Source organism: Balaenoptera physalus, assembly GCF_965194825.1.
Source record: "Balaenoptera physalus genome assembly, chromosome: 16".
NCBI classification, from domain to species: domain Eukaryota; kingdom Metazoa; phylum Chordata; class Mammalia; order Artiodactyla; family Balaenopteridae; genus Balaenoptera; species Balaenoptera physalus.
In genome coordinates, this window is record NC_138898.1 from 22938434 (window position 1) to 22961834 (window position 23401).

Below are 23401 nucleotides of genomic sequence, written 5' to 3' on the forward strand. Positions count from 1 at the left end.
GTAGATCAGAGATGGGGCCTGAGAACTGGCATGTCTAACAAATTTCCAGATGATGCTGAGGCTGCTGGCCTAGGGACCACACTTGGAGAACCACTGTCCAGGTCCTGCTCCGCAAAGTGTGGTTCCCAAACCAGCAACATGGGTATCGCCTGGGAGTTGTTAGCAATGCAGAATCTTGAACCCCACCGAACCAGAATCTGCTGTTTAACCAGATCCCCAGGGGATTCCTATACACATTAAAGGTTGGGACACTCCAAGGCAGTGCTTCCCATACTTGCTAGTCAAAGGAATCTCTTGGAGTGTTTAAGATTCAAATTTTTGGGCTGCTCCTCTGGTGACTTGGATTCAGAAGATGTGGGGGGATCCCAGGAATCTGATACTAACAAGCCCCTCAGGTGATTATTATGACCAGGTAAGCATGGGAAACTCCTGCTCATTTAGCTTGGTTCTGTGTTCCTTGGACCAGGCCAAGCCACAAAGCCAGAGAGAAACCTCTCCCTCCAGGATCATGACGAGGCAGCTGCTTCTCCCCCATAAACAGGAACTTGGGGAAGGTGGCTCCTCGATGGTCTGTGATGCCGTCAGAGGAAACGGGTGGTTGTGAGAACCACAGAGCCTGCAGATGTGAGCTGGGAGCCCCAAGGACCCTGTGACAGAGCTCGAAGAGCCCTGGGCCTGCCTCCTGGCCTGCCTGTGCTTGGGAGGGCCAGCCAGTTGGAGGTCTCTAAGGAGCATGGGGCTCCTGTCCCATCCCAGGGGTACAGACTGCTGACCACAGGCAGATGCCAAGCTCCCCAAAGCAATATCGAGAGCCTCTCCCTGAAGACTCCCAGGCTGAGAGGGTCCTGGGTGACCTAGGACTAAGGACATTGGCAGACTTCCAGAAGGGGCCCCCCAAAGCCCTAACCTCTTCAGCTAAAGCATGCGTCTTAGCCGAGCCCCTGCCTCAAGCCTCTGATGACAGGAAAACAGTAAGTATGCTTGTTTTTTGTCTTCCGATGGCCTTGGGACTGTGAGGAAGGATGGTCCCCTCAAGACTGGGAGTGGCCTTTACAGTTGGGACAGAGCGTCAGTGGATAAGAGGAGTCTAGATTATAACCTCTGAAGACACGTTCAGCTCTAGAGTCTACAATTCTTCTTAAAAGGGTGATCTTTCTCAGTGGAAAGGGAGGGAGGTCTCCCTTTAGCTCAATCCAAACATCACTTACGCCGCCCCTGAGAAATTATCTGCAGAAAATTATCTTCAGAAAAACACAACAGACGCGGATTGTAGATCCAGCCCTGCACTAACCAGCTACGAACAGTGAGCACGAGGTTGCTCGCCCTGGGCCCTGGGCCTTGTTTTGAATGGCATTCAAACCCTGCTGACCTCTCAAAGGGTCAAGTGCTGTGGTCAAAACACCAAATGTTCCATGTGCTGACCTCGGCTGCCTTTAACTCTTTGCTTCCGCCCAAGCCTGGGTCCCCTAGAAAGTGCCTACCTAACATGTAGTAAGTTGTTCAAATACTTAGACAATTAGGATTAGATTCTTAAAAGTTTGGGCCAGTACCATCTTCCCCTCCTAGGTCTGCCCACCCAAAGTCTTCATTTTGCCCCCAGAAGGCCTCCTCATGTTGCCAGGACCAGGTGAAGGGAGCTGGCAGAGTGCTGGGGGCTCTGCCGGCCTGAGTGCAGGGTTCTCCTGCCTCTCGGGCCCAGCCCCCAGCACCACCTGCAGCGGGGAGAAGTCTCTGGGTTCAGTGTGGTTGGTGACTGTCTTGCTGAAGGAGGGGAAAGGAGACTAACCTTTACTGAGCACACACTCCGTGCCAGGCCCCTCAGCTTCTCACAACCCCATGGAGTCAGTATTATCCCAGATTCACCAGTGAGACTCAGAGAAGTTACACGCTTTGCCTGAGGTCACACAGCTCGAGCTTGGTTGGTCTGAATCACTCGTGCTCCCCAGGAATGATCTCTCCCAGGGATTTTCTGGACCCATGTCTGCATAGTTAAGCACAGCGCATGTGCCCCATACCCTAGGGGAAAGGACTATTGAAAACCTGGCCTGAAGGGGTGCGCTGGCATTGAGGGACGCAGAGACCCCAGGAGGCAGCAGCGCCATCTCGGGCTGCCAAGGCTTCGGGATCCCAAAGTCGGAGCAGGAAGTGGCTGCCAGGAGCCATTCCCTAATGGTGGGCCTGTTTTGTGTTAAAGAGCTCTCCTGTCCCGTGAATACGGAACTCCCCCGGGAGGCAGGGGCAAACATGCTGTCATCCGCGTGTGGATGGCACGAGACTACAGACAGCTGTTCCATTCTCCAGGGCCGGATCCTTGCTCCTCAGACAGGAAGGCCCGTGAGGCCATGGGAGTCACTCCGCCATCATGACGGACACCCATCCTCACCCAGGTGTGGGAAAAGGCTCAAAGGCAAGGACGGAGCCTGCTATGTCCCTAAACTGGTATAATTATGTGTTGTCTCTAACGAAGAGACTGAAAACCGTCTGAAAGAATGAAACCACCTCCCTACAACATTTTAATACGTATAGTGTTTAAAAAAATCGGCATTACCCTGGAAACCTGGGAATTTAAATTATTCTAAGGATAAGACACCTGTCCAAAGAGCTAATAATCACTTCGTCCATTTAGATAATGTGTATCAGGTGCCTTCTGTGGGTGAAAATGCTGAGGAAATGGGCAGAGATGTCCTTGTTCTCAACAAGCTGTAGAATAATGGCTGATTAAACAAGCACCCCAGTACATGAATAATTAAAACTTGGGAAAAGGACAACAGGCAGCCCCAAGAGGGAGAAAAGGGAAGGTCCCCAGGAATGGCCTCTGGGGAAGTGACACTCGGAGCGTGAAAAAGGAAAAGCAGGCCCTGACCTGGCTCTTCACATGCATTATCTCTCAGACCCGTATGGTGGGTATCGTTATCCCCATTTTTCAGATGGGGAAATGGAGGCAAAGAGGGGGAAGTGGTTCGACAACCAATCCTGTAAAGGCTTGCAAGTCATCACTGTGTCATACAGTCTCCCGGGCCTCTTACTTTGCCCTGTGACCCCAGTAACAGTGTGCTCGGTGTCACCTTAGCGTGTGAGACGTGCCAGCCAGCTCCCAAGCCCCCTCAGATCCCCCTTGCCCACCTAGCCGTGGGTCCTGGTGTGCCTAGAGTGAACTCTGTCCTGTCATTGGCCCCTGCCACCCAGTGGCAGAATGTGATCCCAGGTCAGGCAATGATTCTGAGTAGCCATAGGAATGATCAGCTGGGGCTGGGGGATTCGGGGAAAGCTTCCTGGGGAAGGGTGGGATCCAGACAGGCCCAAAGTGGAAAAAGGGCCTTCCAGTAATGGGAGGGGGCTTCACACACGCAAAGGCCCAGAAACAAAGAATGGAGCACGGCTACAGCGTAGAAGAGATGGGAGGCAAAGAAAACAGCGTCCGGTTTGCAGAAAGCCTTAACAGTCTGGTGGAGGGGCTGGAACCTGGTCCTGATGGGAGGGATCTCATTTGCCTGTGTCAGCAAGGAGGTCAGCAGGGCTGAGCTGGGGAGGGAGGGTGTCTGGGCACCAGGCTGGGAACCACAGCTCTGTCCCCATCACAGCATCTCTTTCAGATTTCTCTTGGTGATGCACTTCTGAGTGTTCTGCTGAGGAACGATGGGAAGTCAGCCCAGCAGGGGGAAAGCCCTTCCAAGCCCAAGCCTGAGCCCCTGTGTGCAAGGCCAGGGTCCTGAGCCCATGCAAGCAGGTAGGCCAAGGGCCCCGGGGCAGCCAGGCCCTTCCTGAGCAGCCACTCCAGCCTCAAGTATCAACGAGGACCTGCTGTATACCAGGCCCTCCCCATGAACCACACAGCCAGGGTCCCTGCTCTTAGGAAGCTTACATATTAGTGGTCAGAACATTAAACCAGACAAACTAGAAAATGTGAGAGTGACCAGAACTAACCAGGAGGGTGTGATGGTCCCCCAGGCATCTCCCATGGCTTCCCTCCTAAACCAGTTTATCCAGAGCCTGAGCTGCAACCCTAAGACCAACCCACATCCATAGCTCTCCAAAGCTGCACCGTCCATTATGATAGCCGCTAGTCTTATGTAGCTATTTCAATTTAAACTGAAATTAATTAAAATAAAATAAAACTAAATATTCAGCTCCACAGTAACACCAGCCATATTGTAAGTGCTCTCCAGCCATATGAAACTAGTGGCTACCTTATTGGGCAATGCAATTACAGAACATTTCCATTATCACAGAAAGTCCTACTGGACAGAAATGCTTTTATCCTGAGAGGTGCTATGAAATACTTGACGCAAAATAGAGCTATGATGATTGGAAAAAATGAGTTCATGCAATGCATGGGCTGAACCTGTAATTGTGGTTTTCTGAGGCAGTCCTGACTAAAAAATGCCAGTTTTTAGGACGATTAGACAATCAAAGTATCCTGCAGTATCTAGTACTTTGATGTCAGAGCTACAGCCCCAGTTTGTTTCTTGTTCCCTAAAACAGCCCACAAATCCTTTCTCAAATCACATTCTGATTTGGGGTTTTGATAATGTATTTGTCAGGGTTCCCCAGAGAGACAGAACCAGTAGACTGTGTGTGTAAGAGAGAATTTATTTTAAGAAATTGGCTCACGCAGCTGTGGGTGGCCAGTCTGAAGTCTGCAGGGCAGGCCAGAGGGCTGGAGACCCAGGGAAGAGCTGATGCTGCAGAATTCCAGAGTGGAGTCTGGAGGCAGGATTCTCCCTTCCTCAAGGACCTCAGTCTTTCTCTCTTAAAATCTTCAACTGACTGGATAAGGCCCACTCACATTGTGAAGAGTAATCTGCTTTATTCAAAGTCTACTGATTTCAATGTTAATCTTGTCTCAAAAATAGTGTCACAACAACATCTAGACTGGTGTTTGACCAAATATCTGGGTACTGTGGGCTAGCCACGTTGACACATAAAATCAGCCATCAGAGATAACAAGATTGCTCTAAACCAAGCAGCACTTTTAGGAGGAAGGACACAGACACACAGTTAAACAGAAGTAGAAGACTGCAGAGCCACACTGGATATCTGTGTTTGGCAGGCTCTGCCCCAAACTGAAAAGTCCTCTGCAACGGCTGGGGCTTCCTTTCTGCTCCTCAGCCCCCATCCCCAATATCCACCTTTCTTTTTCTTAAATACTTTTATTTTTTATTAATTTTTTTTTCTTTTTGGGCACGCTGCACAGCACGCGGGATCTTAGTTCCCCGACCAGGGATCGAACCCGCGCCCCCGCATTGGAAGCACAGAGTCTTAACTGCTGGACGGCCAGGGAAGCCCCAAAGTCGTCCTCCTCTCTTTAACAGCAGCCTCCCCTAGTCCCCATGGTCATCGATCGGCACCCTGGACCCTGTAGACTCCCGCTGGGGAAGCAGTTGCCTCCTTCTAGCCACGCAGTGTGCACCGAGAGCCTGGGGCCCAGCAGGCCCTGCAGGAAGGGATCTGGAAACCACACAGGCCTCCACCTCATTTCCTCTGAATCTAGCCACAGGCAGCGGCCCCGAAGCTGCTCTGAGTCATGCCCAGGATGCTGAGGGGGTGACCCCCCAGCAGGTGCCCTGGGGCCCTCCTTGCCTGTGGAAACTGAGGGGCACTGTGTTCCCCTCTCCGTCAGGGTCTCCAGGGGACGAATGGGCTTCTCTCAGTACTTCTACCCCTGGTCCCAGCAGAAGCATGGATTTTGGGCAACTCCTTTGTCCATCAGCCTTGCATCCATCCAAAATCTACCAGGGCTCTACCCCGTGCCAGGCCTTGTGCCAGGACCGGGGGACACAGTAGTGGACAAGACAGACACAGTCCCTGTGTTCAGGGACAGTCAAGCCTCAGACACAGGTGCTAAACCAATAATCAATTACAACTGTGTTAGACTTTGGTGACAGTGTTTTAAGGGACTCTGACCAAGAGTGTGTGCTGAGGGGCTCATCAGGGAAGGGACGTTTCATCCAAGGAGTGAAGGATGAAGGTGACTCAGCCACCGGAGGGGACCCATCAGGGGGACAGCATGTGCTGCTCAGTGGCTCCTGGGGTGCAAGGCCAGGGCTTCCAGGAGGGGGAGGGGCACTTCTGGCCACCTGGCTCTGTTCTTGTCAGAGGACACCCTCCCCAGACTTACTTGCACCGTGTATTCGGGCATCAGGCAGGCATTTCCCTGCACCGAGGGATGGCCAGGCCCTAGGTTCTGAGGAGCTCCAGTCTGGGGTCACCATGGGGGTCTCCATGTGTGTCTGGGAGGACATGTAGGAACTGGTCCATTTCTGGAATCACAATCTCATTCTGCCCATGTCCCGGAGGCCCTCAGCCCACGTAGCGTCCAGCTCTGTGTCTGCCCCACCCATCCCCTGCGCCCTTGTCTGTCCTCTGCTCGCCCTCGCTCACTTCCTGGGGCCCCAGCTCTGTCTGGAGGGCCTCACAGCGGCCTCTCAGGCTCTGAGGAGCACCTGTGAGGCACATAAACCTTCCTTGCTGACCTCACTGCTTCTCGCAGCTTCATGCAGAGACCCCTGCTGAGATGGGATAGGAGGAAGGGAAGGGAGGGCGCTGGGGTGTGGGTGAAGGGAGCTCTGCAGCCCATGTGTTTTCAGGACAAGTAGGCCTGGACAGGCATCAGGAGGTCTAGATGGCCGGGGCGGGCTGGTCCCTGAGTGGGGGGCGAGGGGATGAGCGTCCTGTGCTAAGGGAGCCGCTTGCCGCCTGCTGTCCAACCTCAAAATTGGGCCTCAAGGCCACCACGTGCTCAGGACCAGTCCTGGTGTGATGGGGTGGGGCGCGGCGGCTCGGTGTCCCGTCTCCGAGACTCCCTCTCTGAACGCCAGCCTCCCGGGGAGTCTGGGCCTTTCAGAGACGTGCTGCTGCTGTCCAGCCCCGTCCCCCAACCCTGGGCCCGTGGGAGGACAGGGACGGGGTGATGTGGCATAGGAGTTGCGCCCCCCTCCCCGGCAGACTGCCCCGTGGAGCCTCGGTTGCCTTGCTGTGTGATGGGGCTGAATGGAGGTGACACATACGGCACCCGTCAGGCCCTGACACAGAGCAGGTGCTCAGGAAGAGATGGCAGGTGTGTGACCAGGACACTTGACTGAGACACACATTCCTGCTGGGCGTCTGCTCTGGGCCAGGCCTGTCCCAGTGGGCCCTGGGGCTGCACCTCTTCTGAGGGGGCAGCACAGACCTACGCCTGTCGCTCTGGACAGAGGTCATGGGAGAGCCACTCTGCCCACATGCACGGCACTCCAGAGTTACAGAGCCCGTCCAGGTCAGTGATTTCCTGGGCCCCTCCAGGAGCCCTCCGCCTCCCATGGCCACCTCCCAGCCCCTCAAAGCTAATCCATCTGGTGGCCACCTCATCGGTGCCTTTCAGAAGCTGAGCTCAGAGATCCAGGCTGACACCTGCTTAGAGCTGTCGGCTTCAAGTTTGCTGAACAGTTTGCTGAGTTCCTTTATCCAAATCTCCTGTGATGATCTGTATAAAAATGGGATTGTAGCCAGGAGCCCCACTCCTCTTGCCACACCAATCCTTTTCCCGAGGGGCCCCCAAGAGATGTCTGGGCACCCCCAGGGCTCTGCAGAGCCCTATGGAAAAGCATCAGATTCCAGGTTGCCATCCCAGGATCCCAGCAGACATGCTGCCCTAGGGTGCCCGTGGGAGGATTGATGGTGGGAGCCCAGCCTCCACTGGAACTCACGTCTGGCCGGAGGGTGACCATCTCTGTCCCTCCATCCAGAGAGGAGCAAGGCCAAAGCTGTGGCCTTGGGCAGTTTCCCGGTAGGCGAGCAGGCAGAGCTGTCTCTGAGACTGGGGGAGCCACTGACCATCGTCTCTGAGTAAGTCCCTCTGAGGGCACTGGCTGGGGTGCTCTCTCCCCTCCCCCGATCCCTGAAGATGCATGAGTGGGAGGAGGGGCCCCTTCCAGGAGGAAAGAGCATGGACTTTTGTGCTGAGCTCACACAGCACTCTAATGGTGGGATTTTAGGCAGCTTGACACACCTGTAGGGAAAAGCAGTGGGTGGGCAGGGCCTTGCAGGGGGGCCCTGAATCAGGCCATTCATTGCCTAGGAGGTACCCAGACTGGCTGGTGCAAGGAAACCTGGGTAACTCAGGTGGGATGGGTGGCCGCAGGACCTAACCTGGAGGGTCCTTGTGAATCCCAAATGAGCGGTGCCCAGGGCCTTGGCCCTCCTGAGAGGGGTCCCCTCGCCCTTCTCTCTCCAGGGATGGAGACTGGTGGACAGTGCTGTCGGACATCTCAGGCAGAGAGTACATCTTCCCCAGCAACCAAGTGGCCAAAATCTCCCATGGGTGAGTTCACACCCCAGGCCCTGCCTCGGGGGATCTTCCTGCTTTCTCCTCCCACAAGTGTAGTTCTTTACGCCCAGGCTTATGCTGAGCAAAGCTGGGGTCAGGGGAAAATCAGGCCCAGACCCTGCCCTCCAGAGGAGCTGAAGACTGACTCTCTCAGGTCAGCCTGTGAGACTTGGGAGCCCAGAGGAGAGGGCTCGGCAAGGCCTCATGGAGATGTGGCACCTGGGCTTTGGAGGGTGGCCGGGAATCTGGTGGTGGAGAATGCTGGAAGGGACTTGCAGGAGGTGCGGGCAGCCTGCATAAATGTCCCCAGAGAGCCTCCTCGGGCTGCCCTTCCAAGAGGCACTTCCTCAGGAGGGCTGGACTCGGGGACGCAGGGTCTCTCAAAAAGTGTGAGCCATCCCTTGCCCAGAGTAAGTGACAGACTGACTCCAGAGCAAATTCTATGTCGAGAGAGAAAGGCAGTGAATAACCTGGAGCCAGGGACACGTCACTGTGTCACTGTGTGTGCTGTGACAGCCACGCTTCAGTTCTGAGGAAAAGCACGGCTCCCACACTGGACGGCCTTCCTTTCTGAAGCTCGTGGTATGTCTGGCTCTGAGGAAAGCAACATAGGCTCCTGAGACGTGTGGACACCGCATAGAATCAGCTCGCGTCTCCCAGTGGCCTGGGCCTGCTGGGCGGGGTTTGCGCCTCCACAGCCTGGCGTGAAGTTTAAACAGAGGAAACACCGACTACCTCTAAGGGTCCCCTTTCCTTGCCTCTGCTTCATTTATAGCCTCGACTTTCATAAGTTGTATGAATGATGTCTTTTATTTACTATAAAACTAGGCTCCGTTTGCTGCTGGCACCAAGAGAATCACAGCTTCTCTACTTTATTTACTTGGAATCAACTCAACCCTGACTCTGGCATTTCACAAAGTGACAGGGAGGCAACCATTTCCATCAAATTGGCTTCTGGAGGCTTTGCCTGGGACCCCCGGCCATAACTCTGGGGGCAGTAAGAAGCTGATGGACTGTTAGCCAGAAAATTCCTGCACGACTCCTTGAACTTTTCACTGCACTGAAGTCCTTCATGGACATACATAGGTGAGGGATTAAGTGAAGAGAGAAAAGGAAGGTGTGGGCTCAGAGTTATCAACAATCCCAGCATTGGAAGAGGCACGTATGGCGATTGATGGGCTACATGATTTTTTCCAAACTTTTAGAATGTCTTGAACATTCTAGTTCCAAACTTTCTACCCACAAATAAGCTCCAGTGGAAGTTAGATTTCACTGATAATGAGTAAATGTTCACCTGCATACCTTTTGGCTACAAAGTTAAACTTTAAACTGTTGAAATAAAATATTTACTAAAATTAAAAAAAAAGAGAGAGGCAATTCTTGGAGAGGTGAAGGCTTAGAAAGGTGAGTGGATGGTGTAGGGGCGCTGGGGGAACTGGGCAGTGATAGGAGAGGGTTTGGGATCACCTCACCTGCCCCCAGACCCTGGCCACTTGGGAATGAGCTCTTCAGTTAGAAAAGGCTGGGGCTGACCCCATGAGATGGTCCTGGCTCCAGGGGCCTCAGAAGACAAGGACAAAGCTGGGGGCCCTGAGAGACCTGAGGCCAGCTCTTCATGGGACATTTGGAAGTCTGAGGCCCACAGAGGGAGGAGAGGTTCCAGTAGAGTCTTGGGCCACCCACCCCCCAGGCTGACCCCCGACCCTCTCTCTGCTCATCTCCCCACCCCCAGGTGGTTATATGAGGGCCTGAGCCGGGAGAAAGCTGAGGAACTTCTGCTGCTGCCTGGAAACCCCGGAGGGGCCTTCCTCATCCGGGAGAGCCAGACCAGGAGAGGTGGGTAAGCTCAGCCTGCCATGGGCTTTTCCCTTGCATGCCAAGAGCCAGGTGTGATGTGACTTGGGGGTAGAGGTAGGAGGCCACGTGTGGAGGGCTGGAGACCTGGCCTTGGAGTCGGGCAGTCCGGCTGACTGACCACATGTTGCTGCCGTGAGAGCCTATCAACAATGGGGCAATAACCTGCATTTCTAAAAGTGGTGTGAATTGCCCATGGGAGGGATCCAGCTCAGCCAACACTCTGGCAACCAGGACTTGTAACACAGTATAGTCACAGGATTTCCCTGCCTTGACCAGCAATGATTTCTCCCTCCCCAAGACACAACATGATCCTGATCTCTTGACAAGGTCTCTGTGCTTTGGGTCACCAGCCAGTCGGAGCCAGAAAACCCACTAGGAGTCACCTCATGATCTTCCTCTCTGTGCTGTGCAGATGGGGAAACAGAGGCCCACAGAGGGATAGGGACATGTCACACTGCACATTCATATGGGACTTCTCCCACCCCAGGTACAAACAAAACACGAAGTTGAGTCTGTCTCTGATGCCCCTGCTTCTCTCTGAGCTGCCCTGAGTCCCTTACAGCAGGGACAGAGAGGGACGTTGAAGGAGTGGCAGTGCCCTCGTTTATGTTAGGCGCTTTAAATGCCTTCAAACAACCCTGTGGGGATTGTACTTCCAATGTCCCCATTTTACAGATGAGGAAATGGAGATTTTGGGGAAGAGAAACGATTTGCCTGGGGAGACACAGCTAATAAGTGCAGAGCCGGGATTCAAACCCCGCTGCGGTTCATCGCACTTCAGACACCCAAGAGAGGCCCACCTGTGACAGTAATGGTAGCACTGCAAGCACAGGGGTGGACTAGGGAGAAGCTATTCAGGAGTGAGGACGGGCTGCCTGTGCTTCCCTTAACTGAACTCACTTTGATGCGTCGTCAGGGTCCTTTGCTCTCTACTCAGTCTCCCTCCTGGGGCCCCTTCCAGCGCGTCTTTGCCTCTCCTTCCCTTCCTTTGGGAGTCCCCTGGGTTGACCTCTCCCCAGCCCCTCCTACTATTTTCCAGGCAGCGCCAGCATCCCTCACATACACCCATAGGCAGGCCAGGGTGGGGGGCTGGCTCAAGTGCAACAGCTACAAACAGGAAGCCATAGCGGTGCTGTTGGGGGCAGGGGCACTGTATACCTGAGCCCCAGTGAGCGTGAGAAGCCACAGGAAGTGCTCCGTGCTCAGCTGCCCCTCCCACACCCCTTCTCTGGCCTGTTTCAACCCCAAGAGCATAGTGACCGAGACTTATTGCCTCTCTGAGCCCCTTTTCTAAGAAGGCACATATACAAGAGGAACTGGTGGAGAAATAAAGGAGAAGGCAGATAAGAATCCATAGGAACTTTTTTTTTTCCTTCCAGTTTTATTGAGACATAATTGATATACAGCACTGCATAAGTTTAGGGTGTAAAGAATCCATAGGATCTTTAAGGATCCACAAAATTGCTGGGATTAAGGTTAGATTTGACTCTGAGGTTCCCCATAGCAACACCAAAAAGGGATAGATCAGAATGCAGCTCTCATTATCGAAAAAGGAAGAATTTGCCAATTCTGCAGGAAAGGCAACAGTTTCCCAGTACTGATTTCTAATCTCTCATCCTGGGCTTCCTTTTGGAGAGTGTTTGTTAAGCTGCAGGTTACAACCCATTTGTGGGCCAAGAAATCAGTTTGGTTCAGTGGTTATAGACCAGTGGGTCTCAAACCTGGGTGGGCATCAGAACACCTGGAGGGTTTGTTAAAACAAAGAACTGGTCCAGCCAGTTCTGATTTGGGTCTGGGGCCTGAGAATTTGCCTTTCCAACAAGTTTGCAGGTGGTGCTTGCTGCTGCTAGTCTGGGGACCACACTTTAACAACCACTGATCTAGACCTTGGCTGTGTGTTGGAATCATCTGGGGGAGATTTATAAATTACTGATGGCTGCACCCCACTCCCAGAGTTTCTGATTTAATTGGTCAGGGGTGTGGCCTGGGCCCTGGAAGCTACAAGAGCCCCCCAGGTGATTCTGATGTGCAGCCAAGGTTGAAACCCAATGGTTTAGTGGATCTGGACCAGTAAGCGTTTAAAGTGAAACATAGCTGAAAACATTAGGATGCATCACTGGGGTTGGGGAAAATATTGCTTCACCAAATTTTTTGTTTTCGATAATTTTAAGTGTGTCCTGGGTCACTGTAAAATTTCATATGTGGTTTGTGGCCAAAAAAAGTTTGACACTAAAGCTGTACGGGCCCGAGTGACGCCACAGGATGGTGGTTCTCAGACCTGAGTGTACAGGAATTGTCAGGGGAACGTCTTGCCAATGCACTCTTAGGCCCTGCCGCAGACCTGCCAAATCAGACTGTTGGGTACAGAGGTCAGAAATCTGCTTCCTTCACAAGCTCTCTGGATGGTTCTCATGTTCTTTTAAGTTCGAAAACACAGTTCCAATCTAGGGAACCCAAAGTATAGTAATGAGAGACAATGTTTTTCATGTTTACATAATGCATCTTGTCCTATATAACGGTAATTAACTGTTGACCAAGTGAGTGAGTGATATCAGGATCAGCTTTTCTTTGGCCCAAGATCCAGACGTACCTCTGGCAAGGGAATTCTGTAGGGGCTTTGAGCCTGTGAGTGGACCAAGGAGGAAGGCCTGGGGCCACTGAGCTCCCAAGAACACTACTCAAGAGTCTGGAGGGGGAGGGGAAGACCTCCCATCTTCCCCAGAGTCCCTCTGGCATACCTGGTTGTGTTCTAGGCCTGGGGGGAGCCATGGCAGGGCCCAAGTCAGGCCGAAAACCTTGGTGTGTGAAGGGGCACAAAGAGTGTGTGGAGGTCCCAGGATTACTCCAGAGGTCAGCGCCAGGGCCAGACCCCAAGAGCGTCACCCTCTTGCCTTCCTACTGTCCTACTATGTGTCTATACTGTGTTGAGCATTGCAAGAGAGACTGATGAGCAAGACACGCTTCCTGCCCCTGAGGGACTCACCTCTGTGATTCTGTCAGCCGAGAAACACTTTAAAAGCATCTCCTCTGAGTCAGGCCTGCTAAGTTGTGATTCCTGCCCTCAGGCTTCAGACAGTCAAGGGTCCAAGGTGCAGCATCCTCGAGGCTATCAGCTTCTTAGAGGTCTCAGAAGTTCAGAGGGTCCTGCTAGATCTGCGTCCCCCAAACAGGTTTTAATGTGCTCCCTCACACCACTGTGGACCCCTCCCCTCCTCCCGGCATCATCATCAGAACACCTGGGAGAACATGGTTCCTGAGCCCACAGGTCACTGCAGGCCAGGGTGTGACACTGGCTAAGCCTGCTGGAGCTTTCTGGAATCCGGGACCTCATACTTTCCTTGCCTTTCTCCCAATGGGTCTCCCTCCAGGCCCTGCACCCAGCCATAGTTCCCACCATTCCTTCCCACAGCCTGCCTTCTGGCCCACTGCCCACCAGAACACTCCATGAATGAACACACCTTGTTCTTTCCACTGCTGCATCCTTGCACACGAGCCTCCCTCAGCCTGGAAAGCCCTCTCCTCCATTCCTCCACTTGGCCAACTCACACTGATCCTTCACGACCCATTGCAGTGTCATTTCCCCAGGTTATTTGTCACTCTTTGCTCTCAACTCCCACAGCATCCTGAAAAGACCTCTCCTGTAGCTGCAATAAACTTATTTCTTAAAACAAAGTCAGGGTATGTGGTCTAACAGCAGGGGAACTAAATACTTGAGATGAGGACCATAAAGGAAAATTCTGGCTGAGGGATGTGCTGAGGGACAGTACTTCTTTCCCCAGAGTATGAAGATCTGATTACCTGTGTCTGGGGCTGGCGCAGTGCCAGCTTGTAGCAAGTGTTCAACAGATGTTTACTGGATAAATGGATGAGTGAATGAGTGCATGTATGTACGTTGAGGGGAGGAGAGAGGATGAAGAGCTGGGGTAGGGTAGACTGACCCGCAACACCATCTGTGCTCACAGCGGTAGGAGTGCAAATGGTGGCAAGGACTCCTCAAGTCTGCTTGTAATCATGGCCGTGTCCAGTGTTTATCACAGAGACTCAGTAATTCATTCAACAAATAAATATTGCATGGTGACTCTGTGCCAGCCACTGTTCTAAGTGCTGGGGATTCAACAATATAAAAAGCACCAATAAAGAGGTTAAAAAAAAAGCAAAATCCCTGCCCACAATCTAGTTGGCAATGTGCATAGTGAACAAATAGTAATTAAGCAACTGATCATGGCAAGTGCCACAAAGAAACAATAAAGCAACAGTTAAGAGGAACAGAGTAAACAGGTGCATCCTCAGCAGGAGGCAGGTGTGCCTGGAGCAGATCCAAGGTCACCGGAAGTCAGGTCATGCAAGGCCTTTCCAGGGTGAGAGCTTCAGATTTATTTTAAATGTTGACAGGGAGGGTTCTAAGCAGGGGAGTGACATGATCTGATCCCTGTACGGTGCAAAGAGAGGATTTGGCAGGGGATGAGGCGGAAGTGGGAAGCCACATGGGAAGTTGTTGCAGGCTAAGAAGTGGTTAGATTCCGGATATGTTCTGAATGTAGCCAGTAGGGTTTTCTGTGGGGCTGGATGGGAGATGAGGGAGAATGGAAGCTGCCAGGGATGATGCCGGGGTTAGGAGCTTAGTACTGAATGAATTGTGCTGCTGTTTTCTGAGATGGGAAGATGGTGGGCAGATGAATTAGGACAATCCCTCGTAAGGCTCACCGTTGGTTATATGGTGGGGTGGGGTAGTGTTGAGGGACAGACAATGGGAGAATAGGACCTTTGGTGCTAGCACTTGTGTCTGGGCAAGCCTAGAGCTGGGGTTTCTCCCAGGCAGAGAAGGTGTTCTGGAGAGGAGTTGTCTGAGTAGGAACTGAGTTGTAAAAGGAAGGCTGACGGTTACGCAGGTGCAAGAGTGTTCCATATAAAAGGAACAGCGTGAACAAAGAACCAGAGAACTGATAAGGAGCACTGGATGCTTGCTATGTGCCAGACGCTGCTAAATGCTTTACCTACTTTACCACCTGAATCTTTGTGGCAATCCATTGAGGCGGGGACAATTATTATCCCCCTTTAGAGAGGAAGAAACAGATCTGAGAGGTCAAATAATGTGTCTTAGAGACACAGGTAGGGTTATAGGATGTAGGGGTGCTATAGTGTGTGACTCTGGGTGGGATATGAAACCAGGGAGTCTGAGTTTAAAAGACGCCCTGGAACTGGGAGGCAGCTGTAGATATCTGGGACCGGCTGCAGCAGCAGTGAGAAGGAACAGCAGGATAGCAGGCACACAGGGCAATCAGAGGTGGCCTTGGTAGGTGACCTGTCCCCACATGGGCTTGACAGAGCTTATTATCTCTGAGTCTACCAGTCAGATCCTCAGTGTAGCTGTGAGGATCCCTCCTGGTTCTAGTAACTGTGGTGACAGTGGCCAGGGTGGGGTGGCTGGAGAACCAGGCCCCATAGAGGAACTTGGTCACTTAGTTCAGCTGGTTGGTTGGCTTCCAGGGCCTAGTTTCAGTTATGTATCCCTTTCCCAACCACAGAGCTTTTTCAGGGTCACAGCACAGCTCCAGAAGAGAGTCTTCTTAAAGGTACGGAGTCAAGGGGTCTCCAGAGTCAGGTAGAAAACAACGAAAAGGAAGCAAGGACCTTACTCCATACTTCTCAAAGTATATTGACTTTGTATCCTGTAGCCTTGCTAAATTCACTTATTAGTTCTCGTCTCTTTTTTGTAGGTTCCTTAGGATTTTCTACATCTATGATCACACATTATCTATAAATATAGTTTTACTACTTATTTTCCAATTCATATACCTTTTTTTTTTTTTCCCTTGCCTTACTGCACTGGACCTCTAGTATAACAAGTAAAGTGGTAAGAACATTCTTGCTTTATTCTTATCTTAGAAGGAAAAATTCAGTCTTTCCCATTAAGTATGATGTTACTTATAGATTTTTCACAGATGCTCTATGTCAGGTTAAGAGGAAGTACCCTTCTGTGGTAGGCAGACTAGCCCCCCAGCGATGTCCAGGCCCTAATCCCTGAAACATGTGAATATGAATTACCTTACATTGCAAAAGAGAGTTCGTAGACATGATAAAGGATTTTGAGATAGGGAGTTTATCGTGGATTATCGAGATGAGCCCAATGAAATCACAAGGGTCTTTACAAGATGGAGGCAAGAGGGTAAGAGTTTGAGAGACTGGAGGATGCTATGCTTCTGGCTTTGAAGATGGAGTAAGGGGCCATGAGCTAAGGAATGCAGGGGGCTTCTAGAAACTGAAAAGGCAAAGAAATAGACATTCTTCTAGAGCCTGCAGAAGAAGTACAGGCCTGCTGATACCTTGATTTTAGTTTAGTGAAACCCGTTTTAGATTTATGACCCCCAGAATTGTAAGATAACACATTTTTTTGTTGTTTTAAACCATTAAATATATGGTAATTTGTTATAGCAGCAATAGGAAATCATTACACCTTCTATTTGTAGTTTTCTTTTTGTTTTTTAAAAATCATGATGGGTGTTGAATGTTATCAAATTATTTTTCTACATTTCTCCAGGTGATCATGCTTTTTCTCCTTTATTCTACTAATTTAGTGAGTTAACACTGACGTTCAATTTTTAAATCAACTTGTATTCTTGGGATAAAGCCAATTTAGTCATAATGTATTATCCTTTTTATACATTGCTGGATTCAATTTGCTAACAGTGTGTTAAGGATTTTTGTGTCTACATATATGAGGTATATTGGTCTATCGTTTTCTCATAATGTTTTTGTCTGTTTTTTTTAGCAAGTTAATTGCTGGCCTCATAAAATGGGTGGGGAAATGTTATCTTCTCTATTTTCTTAAAGAGTTTGTATAAAATTGATACTATTTCTTCTTTAAATGTTTGATAGAACTCACTAGTGAAGCCATCTGGACCCAGAGTCGTCTTTTCAGGAAGTTTTAAAATTATGAATTCTATTTCTGCAGTAGATATGGGTCTTTTCAAATTTTCTATTTCTTGTGTCAGTTTTGGTAATTTGTGTCTTTTAAGGAATTTGTCCATTTCATCTAAGTTGTAGAATTTATTGGCATAAAGTTGTTCACAATATGCCCTTATCCTTTTAATGTGTGTAGGATCTATAGCGATGTCCCCTCTTCATTCCTGATGTTGGTAATTTCTGTGTGTGTTGTGTTTTTTTTTTCTTTCATCAGTCTAGTTTGAGCTTTATCAATTTTATCAACCTTTTCAAAGAATCAGCATTTGATTTTTCTCCATTGTCTTCTATTTATTTCCTTCCTTCTACTTAAATTTATTCTTTTTCTAGCTTTTTAAAGTAGAAAATTTATTTTATGCCTTCTTTTCTTCAAGTGTAAGATTTAAAGCTAAAAATATACCTTTAAGTCCTGATTTAGCTGAGCTCACAAATTTTTATTATTTAGTTAAAAATATTTTCTAATTTTGCTTATGATTTCTTCTTTGATCCCTGGGTTATTTCCAAGCATCTGGGGATTTTCCATATGTCTTTTTGTTATTAATTTGTAATTCTGTGTGGTCAGAAAACATACCTTTAATTATTTCAATCCTTTTAAATTTCTGTTTTTACGGCCCAGTCTGTAGTCTGCCTTGAATATTCCATGTGCTCTTGTTGAGCCCAAGGTTTGTTAATTAAGTCAAATGGGCTGACTGCATTGTTCAACTCTTCTATATCCCTGTTGATTTTCTATCCTATCAAGTACTAAGAGAGGAGTGTTGAAATCTCCAATTATAATTATGGACATCTATTTTTTTCTGTTAATACTGTTGGCTTTGCTTCTATATTTTGAATCTCTGTAACTGGGTGCATACAAATTCAGGATATCCTCTTATCTCTGGTAAATACCCTTGGTCTTGAGTTCTACTTTTCTGATATTAATATAATCACTCCAGCTTTCCTATGATTAATGTGTGCATGATACATATTTTTTACTTTTAGCCTGTGTTTTAATATTCAAAGTGTGTTTATCATGTAGTTGGGTCTTGCTTTTTAAAATACAGTTTGAAAATCTCTGCCCTTTAATGGAGTATTTAGACCACTTCCTCAAAGGAAAAGCTTCCTAAAACTGAGCACTGCCTGTGGTTTGGGGAAGTCACTCCTGCATTTTGTTGGCAATCCACAGGGAAAGGTTAAGTGACAGGGTCACTGGCTCTTCCTCCAGGTTCTCTGTGCCAGTTTTCTCATCTGTAAAGTGGGGATAACTGTACCTACCTCACAGGGTGGTTATGAGAATTAGATGAGATAATCCATATAAAAAGTGCATAGTAAGCACTCAATAAATGAAAGCTACAGATAGCTTTAAATAATTAGATAGTAATAATAGGTTATTACTATTATTCCACTAAGCACCCTCTTCCCAATTGGCTTTGATGAAGTGTTAAGAAACGAATCCCACTTTACAGTTATAAAGAGCACTCGTATGCATCCTCATCTGCTGAAAACTACTGCTGGAGGCCTGATTTTATATAGTTATATAGTTATGATTTTATATAGTCTTTTCTCTCTATTCGTTTTTCAACCGTGTGCTTTTCCTCTTCCAGCCAGTTATCCTTTTTTTAAATTAAAATTTTCGTTGAAACCTATCAAACTGTATACTTTAAACATATGCATTTTATTTTATATAAATTATACCTCAATAAAGTTGATTTTAAAAACTAAAACAGGGAGTTCCCTGGTGGCCTAGTGGTTAGGATTCTGGGCTTTCACTGCCGAGGCCCGGGTTCAATCCCTGGTCTGGGAACTGAGATCCCGCAAGCCACACAGCACGGCCAAAAAAAAAAAAAAAAAAAACTAAAACAAAACTGGAAAAATTCTGTCACTTGCATCGGTGAATATAATATTCATGTATAGGTTTAAGACTAATAACAGGGACTTCCCTGGTGGTCCAAGTGGTTAAGACTCTGTGCTTTCACTGCAGGGAGTGTGGGTTTGATCCCTGGTTGGGGAACTAAGATCCCAAATGCAGTGTGGCGCAGCCAAAAAAAAAAAGACTAATAATAAAACCAACATCCATATGCCCACTTACCAGCTTAAGAAATTGTGCAACAGTCCCTTTGAAGACCTTTGCCTGCTTCACTGTGTTAATCAGTTGCTTTTTTTTTTTTTTTATTTTTATTTTTGGCTGCGTTGGGTCTTCGTTTCTGTACGAGGGCTTTTCTCTAGTTGCGGCAAGTGGGGGCCACTCTTCATCGCGGTGCGCGGGCCTCTCACTATCGTGGCCCCTCTTGTTGCGGAGCACAGGCTCCAGACGCGCAGGCTCAGTAGTTGTGGCTCATGGGCCTAGTTGCTCCGTGGCATGTGGGATCTTCCCAGACCAGGGCTTGAACCCGTGTCCCCTGCATTGGCAGGCAGATTCTCAACCACTGCGCCACCAGGGAAGCCCAATCAGTTACTTTTCTTCATAGTTTTTTCTTTTCCTGGTTGTGCCAGGTCTTAGTTGAGGCAGGTGGGTTCCTTAGTTGCGGCAGGTGGGCTCCTTAGTTGCAGCTCACCAGCTCCTTTTAGTTGCGGCACACGTGCTCCTTAGCTGTGGCATGCAAACTCTTAGTTGTGGCATGCACGTGGGATCTAGTCCCCTGACCGGGGACTGAACCCGCTTCCCCCGCATTGGGAGGTGGATTCTTAACCATCGTGCCACCAGGGAAGTCCCTTCTTCATAGATTTGCCATACGTGCATCCCTATGCAGTAGTCTTGGCTGCCTCTGAACTTTATTTAAATAGAATCATACTGAACGTATGCTTCTGTGACTTGCTGTTTCTGCTCATTATTTTAAACATTTATCTACGCTTATGTGTGTAGTGGTTATTAACTTTTATGCTGAATAGTGTTACATTCTAGAATCTACCATTGTCTCGAGTCCATATGGGCCGTTTGCAGTTTTGGGCTTTTCGGAACAATGCTGCTATGAATATTTTTGTTCATGTATTTGCAAGGCATCATGCTGGGATGGAACGGCTGGGTTGTGAGCTATGAGCGTGTTCAACTCGACTAGTTAATGCCAACTGTTTCCAAAGTGGCTTATACTAATTTATCTTTCCACCAGCAGGGTAAGAATTCCTCTTTCTCCACGTCCTTGCTGACATCTACTGACACATCTTCACATCCTAACAACACTTCTGCCCACTTGAGTCTTTATAATAACAGCCAACACTTAATGCTCACTTAAACTGTGGCAGGCCCTGTTCTGAGCGCTGTGTGTGTGACCTTGTTTCACCCTCACGAGAGCCCTAGCTATGATAAGTGTGTTGTCATTTATGAGCCAGAGAGCAAGTCTTTGTCCCTCCCTTCCCCCTTCCCTTGTCTGGGCCTAGTGCCCACTCTCTGTGGCCATTTCATGTCTTCCTTCTCCCATCCTGGGCTGGGCTGGGCTGGGTCCCAGCAGGGCCTTAGTCCCACCCCGGACCCTTTCCTCCTCAGGCTGTTACTCCCTGTCGGTCCGCCTCAGCCGCCCTGCATCCTGGGACCGGATCAGACACTACAGGATCCAACGCCTTGACAATGGCTGGCTGTACATCTCACCATGCCTCACCTTCCCCTCACTCCAGGCCCTGGTGGACCATTACTCTGGTACGGCCATCCCCTACCTCCATGAGAGCAGACTGGGATGTGGGTCTGTGGGGAAGTTAGTCATACCCTCGGACGCTTTGCCTGCTGGAGAATATCTAGGCAAAAGTGGGACCTCCCCTCTCTCCATGCCAGTCCCTATGCCAAGAAACACAGCCCGGGAGCCCGAAGTTCATCTCGTGACAGCAGAGCCACGGAGGTGTCCCGTGTTAGTGCAGGCCGGTGCCTCACCCACCACTGTGGTTCTGAGTCAAAGTCCCCAATGGCTGGCACAGTTCTCCGCACAGGAACTAGGCCCAGAGCTGTTGCTATTGTGGAATTCAGTTGATTCTCAGCATTTCCTGGTGCCTGTTCTGTAACAGGCACTGCAGCCACTACAGCAGAGTGTCAGAGAAGCAGAGAGGAAAGACTACTACTGGGAAAACTGATCGGGGGATTTCAGGACAGTCATTCCACGCAGCAGATACTGACAGAACAAGTAGAGACTGATCACCCCTTAGCTTTCTTCTTTCCAAAGCGCTTTTCTAACCAGAAACTGGGGCTCAAAGAGGTCCATCAACTTACCCGAAATCACACAGTAAATTAAGTCTCCCGAAACCTAGCCCAGAATGACCTTTGACTGCATGTCAGCTTCCAGATTACAGCTTGGGGCTCACGCTCCCACCTGCCAAGTGTGGAAAGCTGTCAGGGTGAGGGTGGAGTTGTCGGGGAGGAAGGCAGGGCTGGAGTCAGCCATGTCAAGGGTCTAGGTCTCTTCCTCAGAGCTGGCGGATGACATCTGCTGCCTACTCAAGGAGCCCTGTGCCCTGCGGAGGGCCGGCCCACTCCCTGGCAAGTCCATACCTCTACCTGTGACTGTGCAGAGGACACCACTCAATTGGAAAGAGCTGGACAGGTGAGAAGCCCCTGGAACGTGAAGGCAGAACAAAGGGGAGTTAGAAGGACCCACCCCTGGGAACCCAGAATGGGCTTGTCGCCTTCAGGGACACCTGGGAGCCAATAAGCATTGACTGAACTCAGGCCAGCCCAGGCTCAGCAGGTCTGCTGGGGGGGACTAGCAGGGAGGCCAAAGTGGGCATGGATATGGGGCATGCCTGGGCACCAAGGTGGCCAGGATGGAAGGTCAGACAAGATGGGATACAACAGAGAGCACCAGTCCTGAGTGAAGTCAAGGGGAGTTTGATCTGACAGGGAACAGGAACCACTGTGAGTTTTTCAGCAGGTGTGAGAACAGGGAGCCGTGTGGTAGGTGCGGGGAGGAGGGTGAGGCCCCCTGATGCAACTCTTTCCCCCTCTCCACAGCTCGCTCCTGTTCTCTGAAGCATCTGCCACAGGGGAGGAGTCCCCCCTCAGTGAGGGGCTCCGGGAGGCCCTTAGCTCCTACATCAGGCTGACTGATGACATCTCCTTGGACGATGCCAAGGCCCAAAGCAGAGGCCGAAAGGGGAACCAAGGCTGCAGCACCTAGAACCCCAACTCAGCTCAGCCTGACTGAGCACCCCAGAGGCAAAGGCTGTGCAGAGTGAGGGGAGGGCTGGGACACAGAGGCACAGCCAGAGTCCCACCTCTATCCTCTGTTCCTTCCTCTCTCAGCCCTAAGAGGTCACCTAACCTCCTCCCAGTGCCATGACCCGACCTACAGCCTCTAGTTCAAGTAAAGACCAGTTAAGAACAGGGCCAGGACTCCAGAGAGACTAGATATCCTCGGTGTGACCCAGCCAGTTCCCGAGTTTGGGAGTCCCAGTACCACCTTCCTCCCTCTGCCTGTCGAGTCTCATTCTACATCCCCACAACCACTCCCACAAGGCAGAGAACGCCCACTAGCATCAAGGAGAAAAAAATAATCATTTAACGGAAACTGACCAGTTTCACTCAGAATGGCAGCACACCTCAGAAGGTAGAACTACGGCCTAGAAGGGACAGGAAGGCAGAGGGGATGGGTGGCTTAAACAGCAGCAGAACCTTGGCTGTCCAGCTTCCACCTGACCGCCACGGCGAAGAGCAGGACCTCTGACAGTCCAGGTCCTCCACGTCCCCATGAAGCCCCTTCTCTGGACAGTCCTAGCTCTCAGATCTTTCATCTTGTGGCTCATCAATTGAACCTGGCTAAGCTTTCTCGGCTACAACAGCCTTGCCGTCTTGTAGCCAAATGCAAAAGACACCATCGGAGCCTAGCAAGCTGCAGTGAGCTCAGTCCTGTCCCTCAGTGCCGAGCGGGAGCGTCAGGGCATCGGAAGGTGGTAAGCCCTCCGTCCACAAAGTCAAGGCCACAGCCTACACCAACTCCAGCCCTTTATTTCCCTGCTGCACATTAAGGGAAAGAAGCCTGGATAGAACTGTTAAGGGAGCAGGGAGAGGAGGAAGAGGGAAGGGGGAAGAGGGAAGGGGATGGGAGGGCACCACCTCTATTGCTCCTCTTGGGTTCTAAGGCTAGAGGTGAGGTGGGAAAGGCTTTACCAGGTATCACCAACAGGGGCTCAATTAAAGATCTGATTTATTCAAGTATCTGAAACATTCTACAACGAAAACTGTTATTAGATGCTGCTTGTACTGTGCTATGGACCACGCACATACTGCCATACTGTTTTCAGAAGACTTGAAATGCCAATGTTTGATAGTTTAAAAACCGTACACCTGATGGAAAAGGAAGACAATTTAATGTTTCATCCGGATCC

General features: G+C 50.1%; 2 protein-coding genes across 2 annotated transcripts in view; one reads left to right on the forward strand and one right to left on the reverse strand.

Annotated features, from left to right (window-relative positions):
• RAB5IF (RAB5 interacting factor) overlaps positions 1-23401 on the reverse strand; it is a 58774-nt gene that overhangs the window by 26766 nt on the left and 8607 nt on the right. The gene's annotated exons all lie outside the window — the stretch shown is intronic.
• On the forward strand, positions 515-23231 carry SLA2 (Src like adaptor 2). Its single transcript, XM_082430357.1, has 8 exons — positions 515-971; positions 3594-3727; positions 7725-7824; positions 8213-8299; positions 10038-10141; positions 20580-20729; positions 21489-21621; positions 22029-23231. Exons 2-8 carry the CDS (start codon positions 3637-3639, stop codon positions 22192-22194), a joined length of 831 nt encoding a protein of 276 aa, XP_082286483.1. The 5' UTR covers positions 515-971; positions 3594-3636; the 3' UTR covers positions 22195-23231.

Coding starts and splice junctions, on each gene's coding strand:
- SLA2 (XM_082430357.1), top strand. CDS start 3,637: ATGGGAAGTCAGCCCAGCAGGGGGAAAGCCCTTCCAAGCCCAAGCCTG. Junction 7,825..8,212: donor CCACTGACCATCGTCTCTGA/GTAAGTCCCTCT, acceptor TTCTCTCTCCAG/GGATGGAGACTGGTGGACAG. Junction 21,622..22,028: donor AATTGGAAAGAGCTGGACAG/GTGAGAAGCCCC, acceptor CCCTCTCCACAG/CTCGCTCCTGTTCTCTGAAG.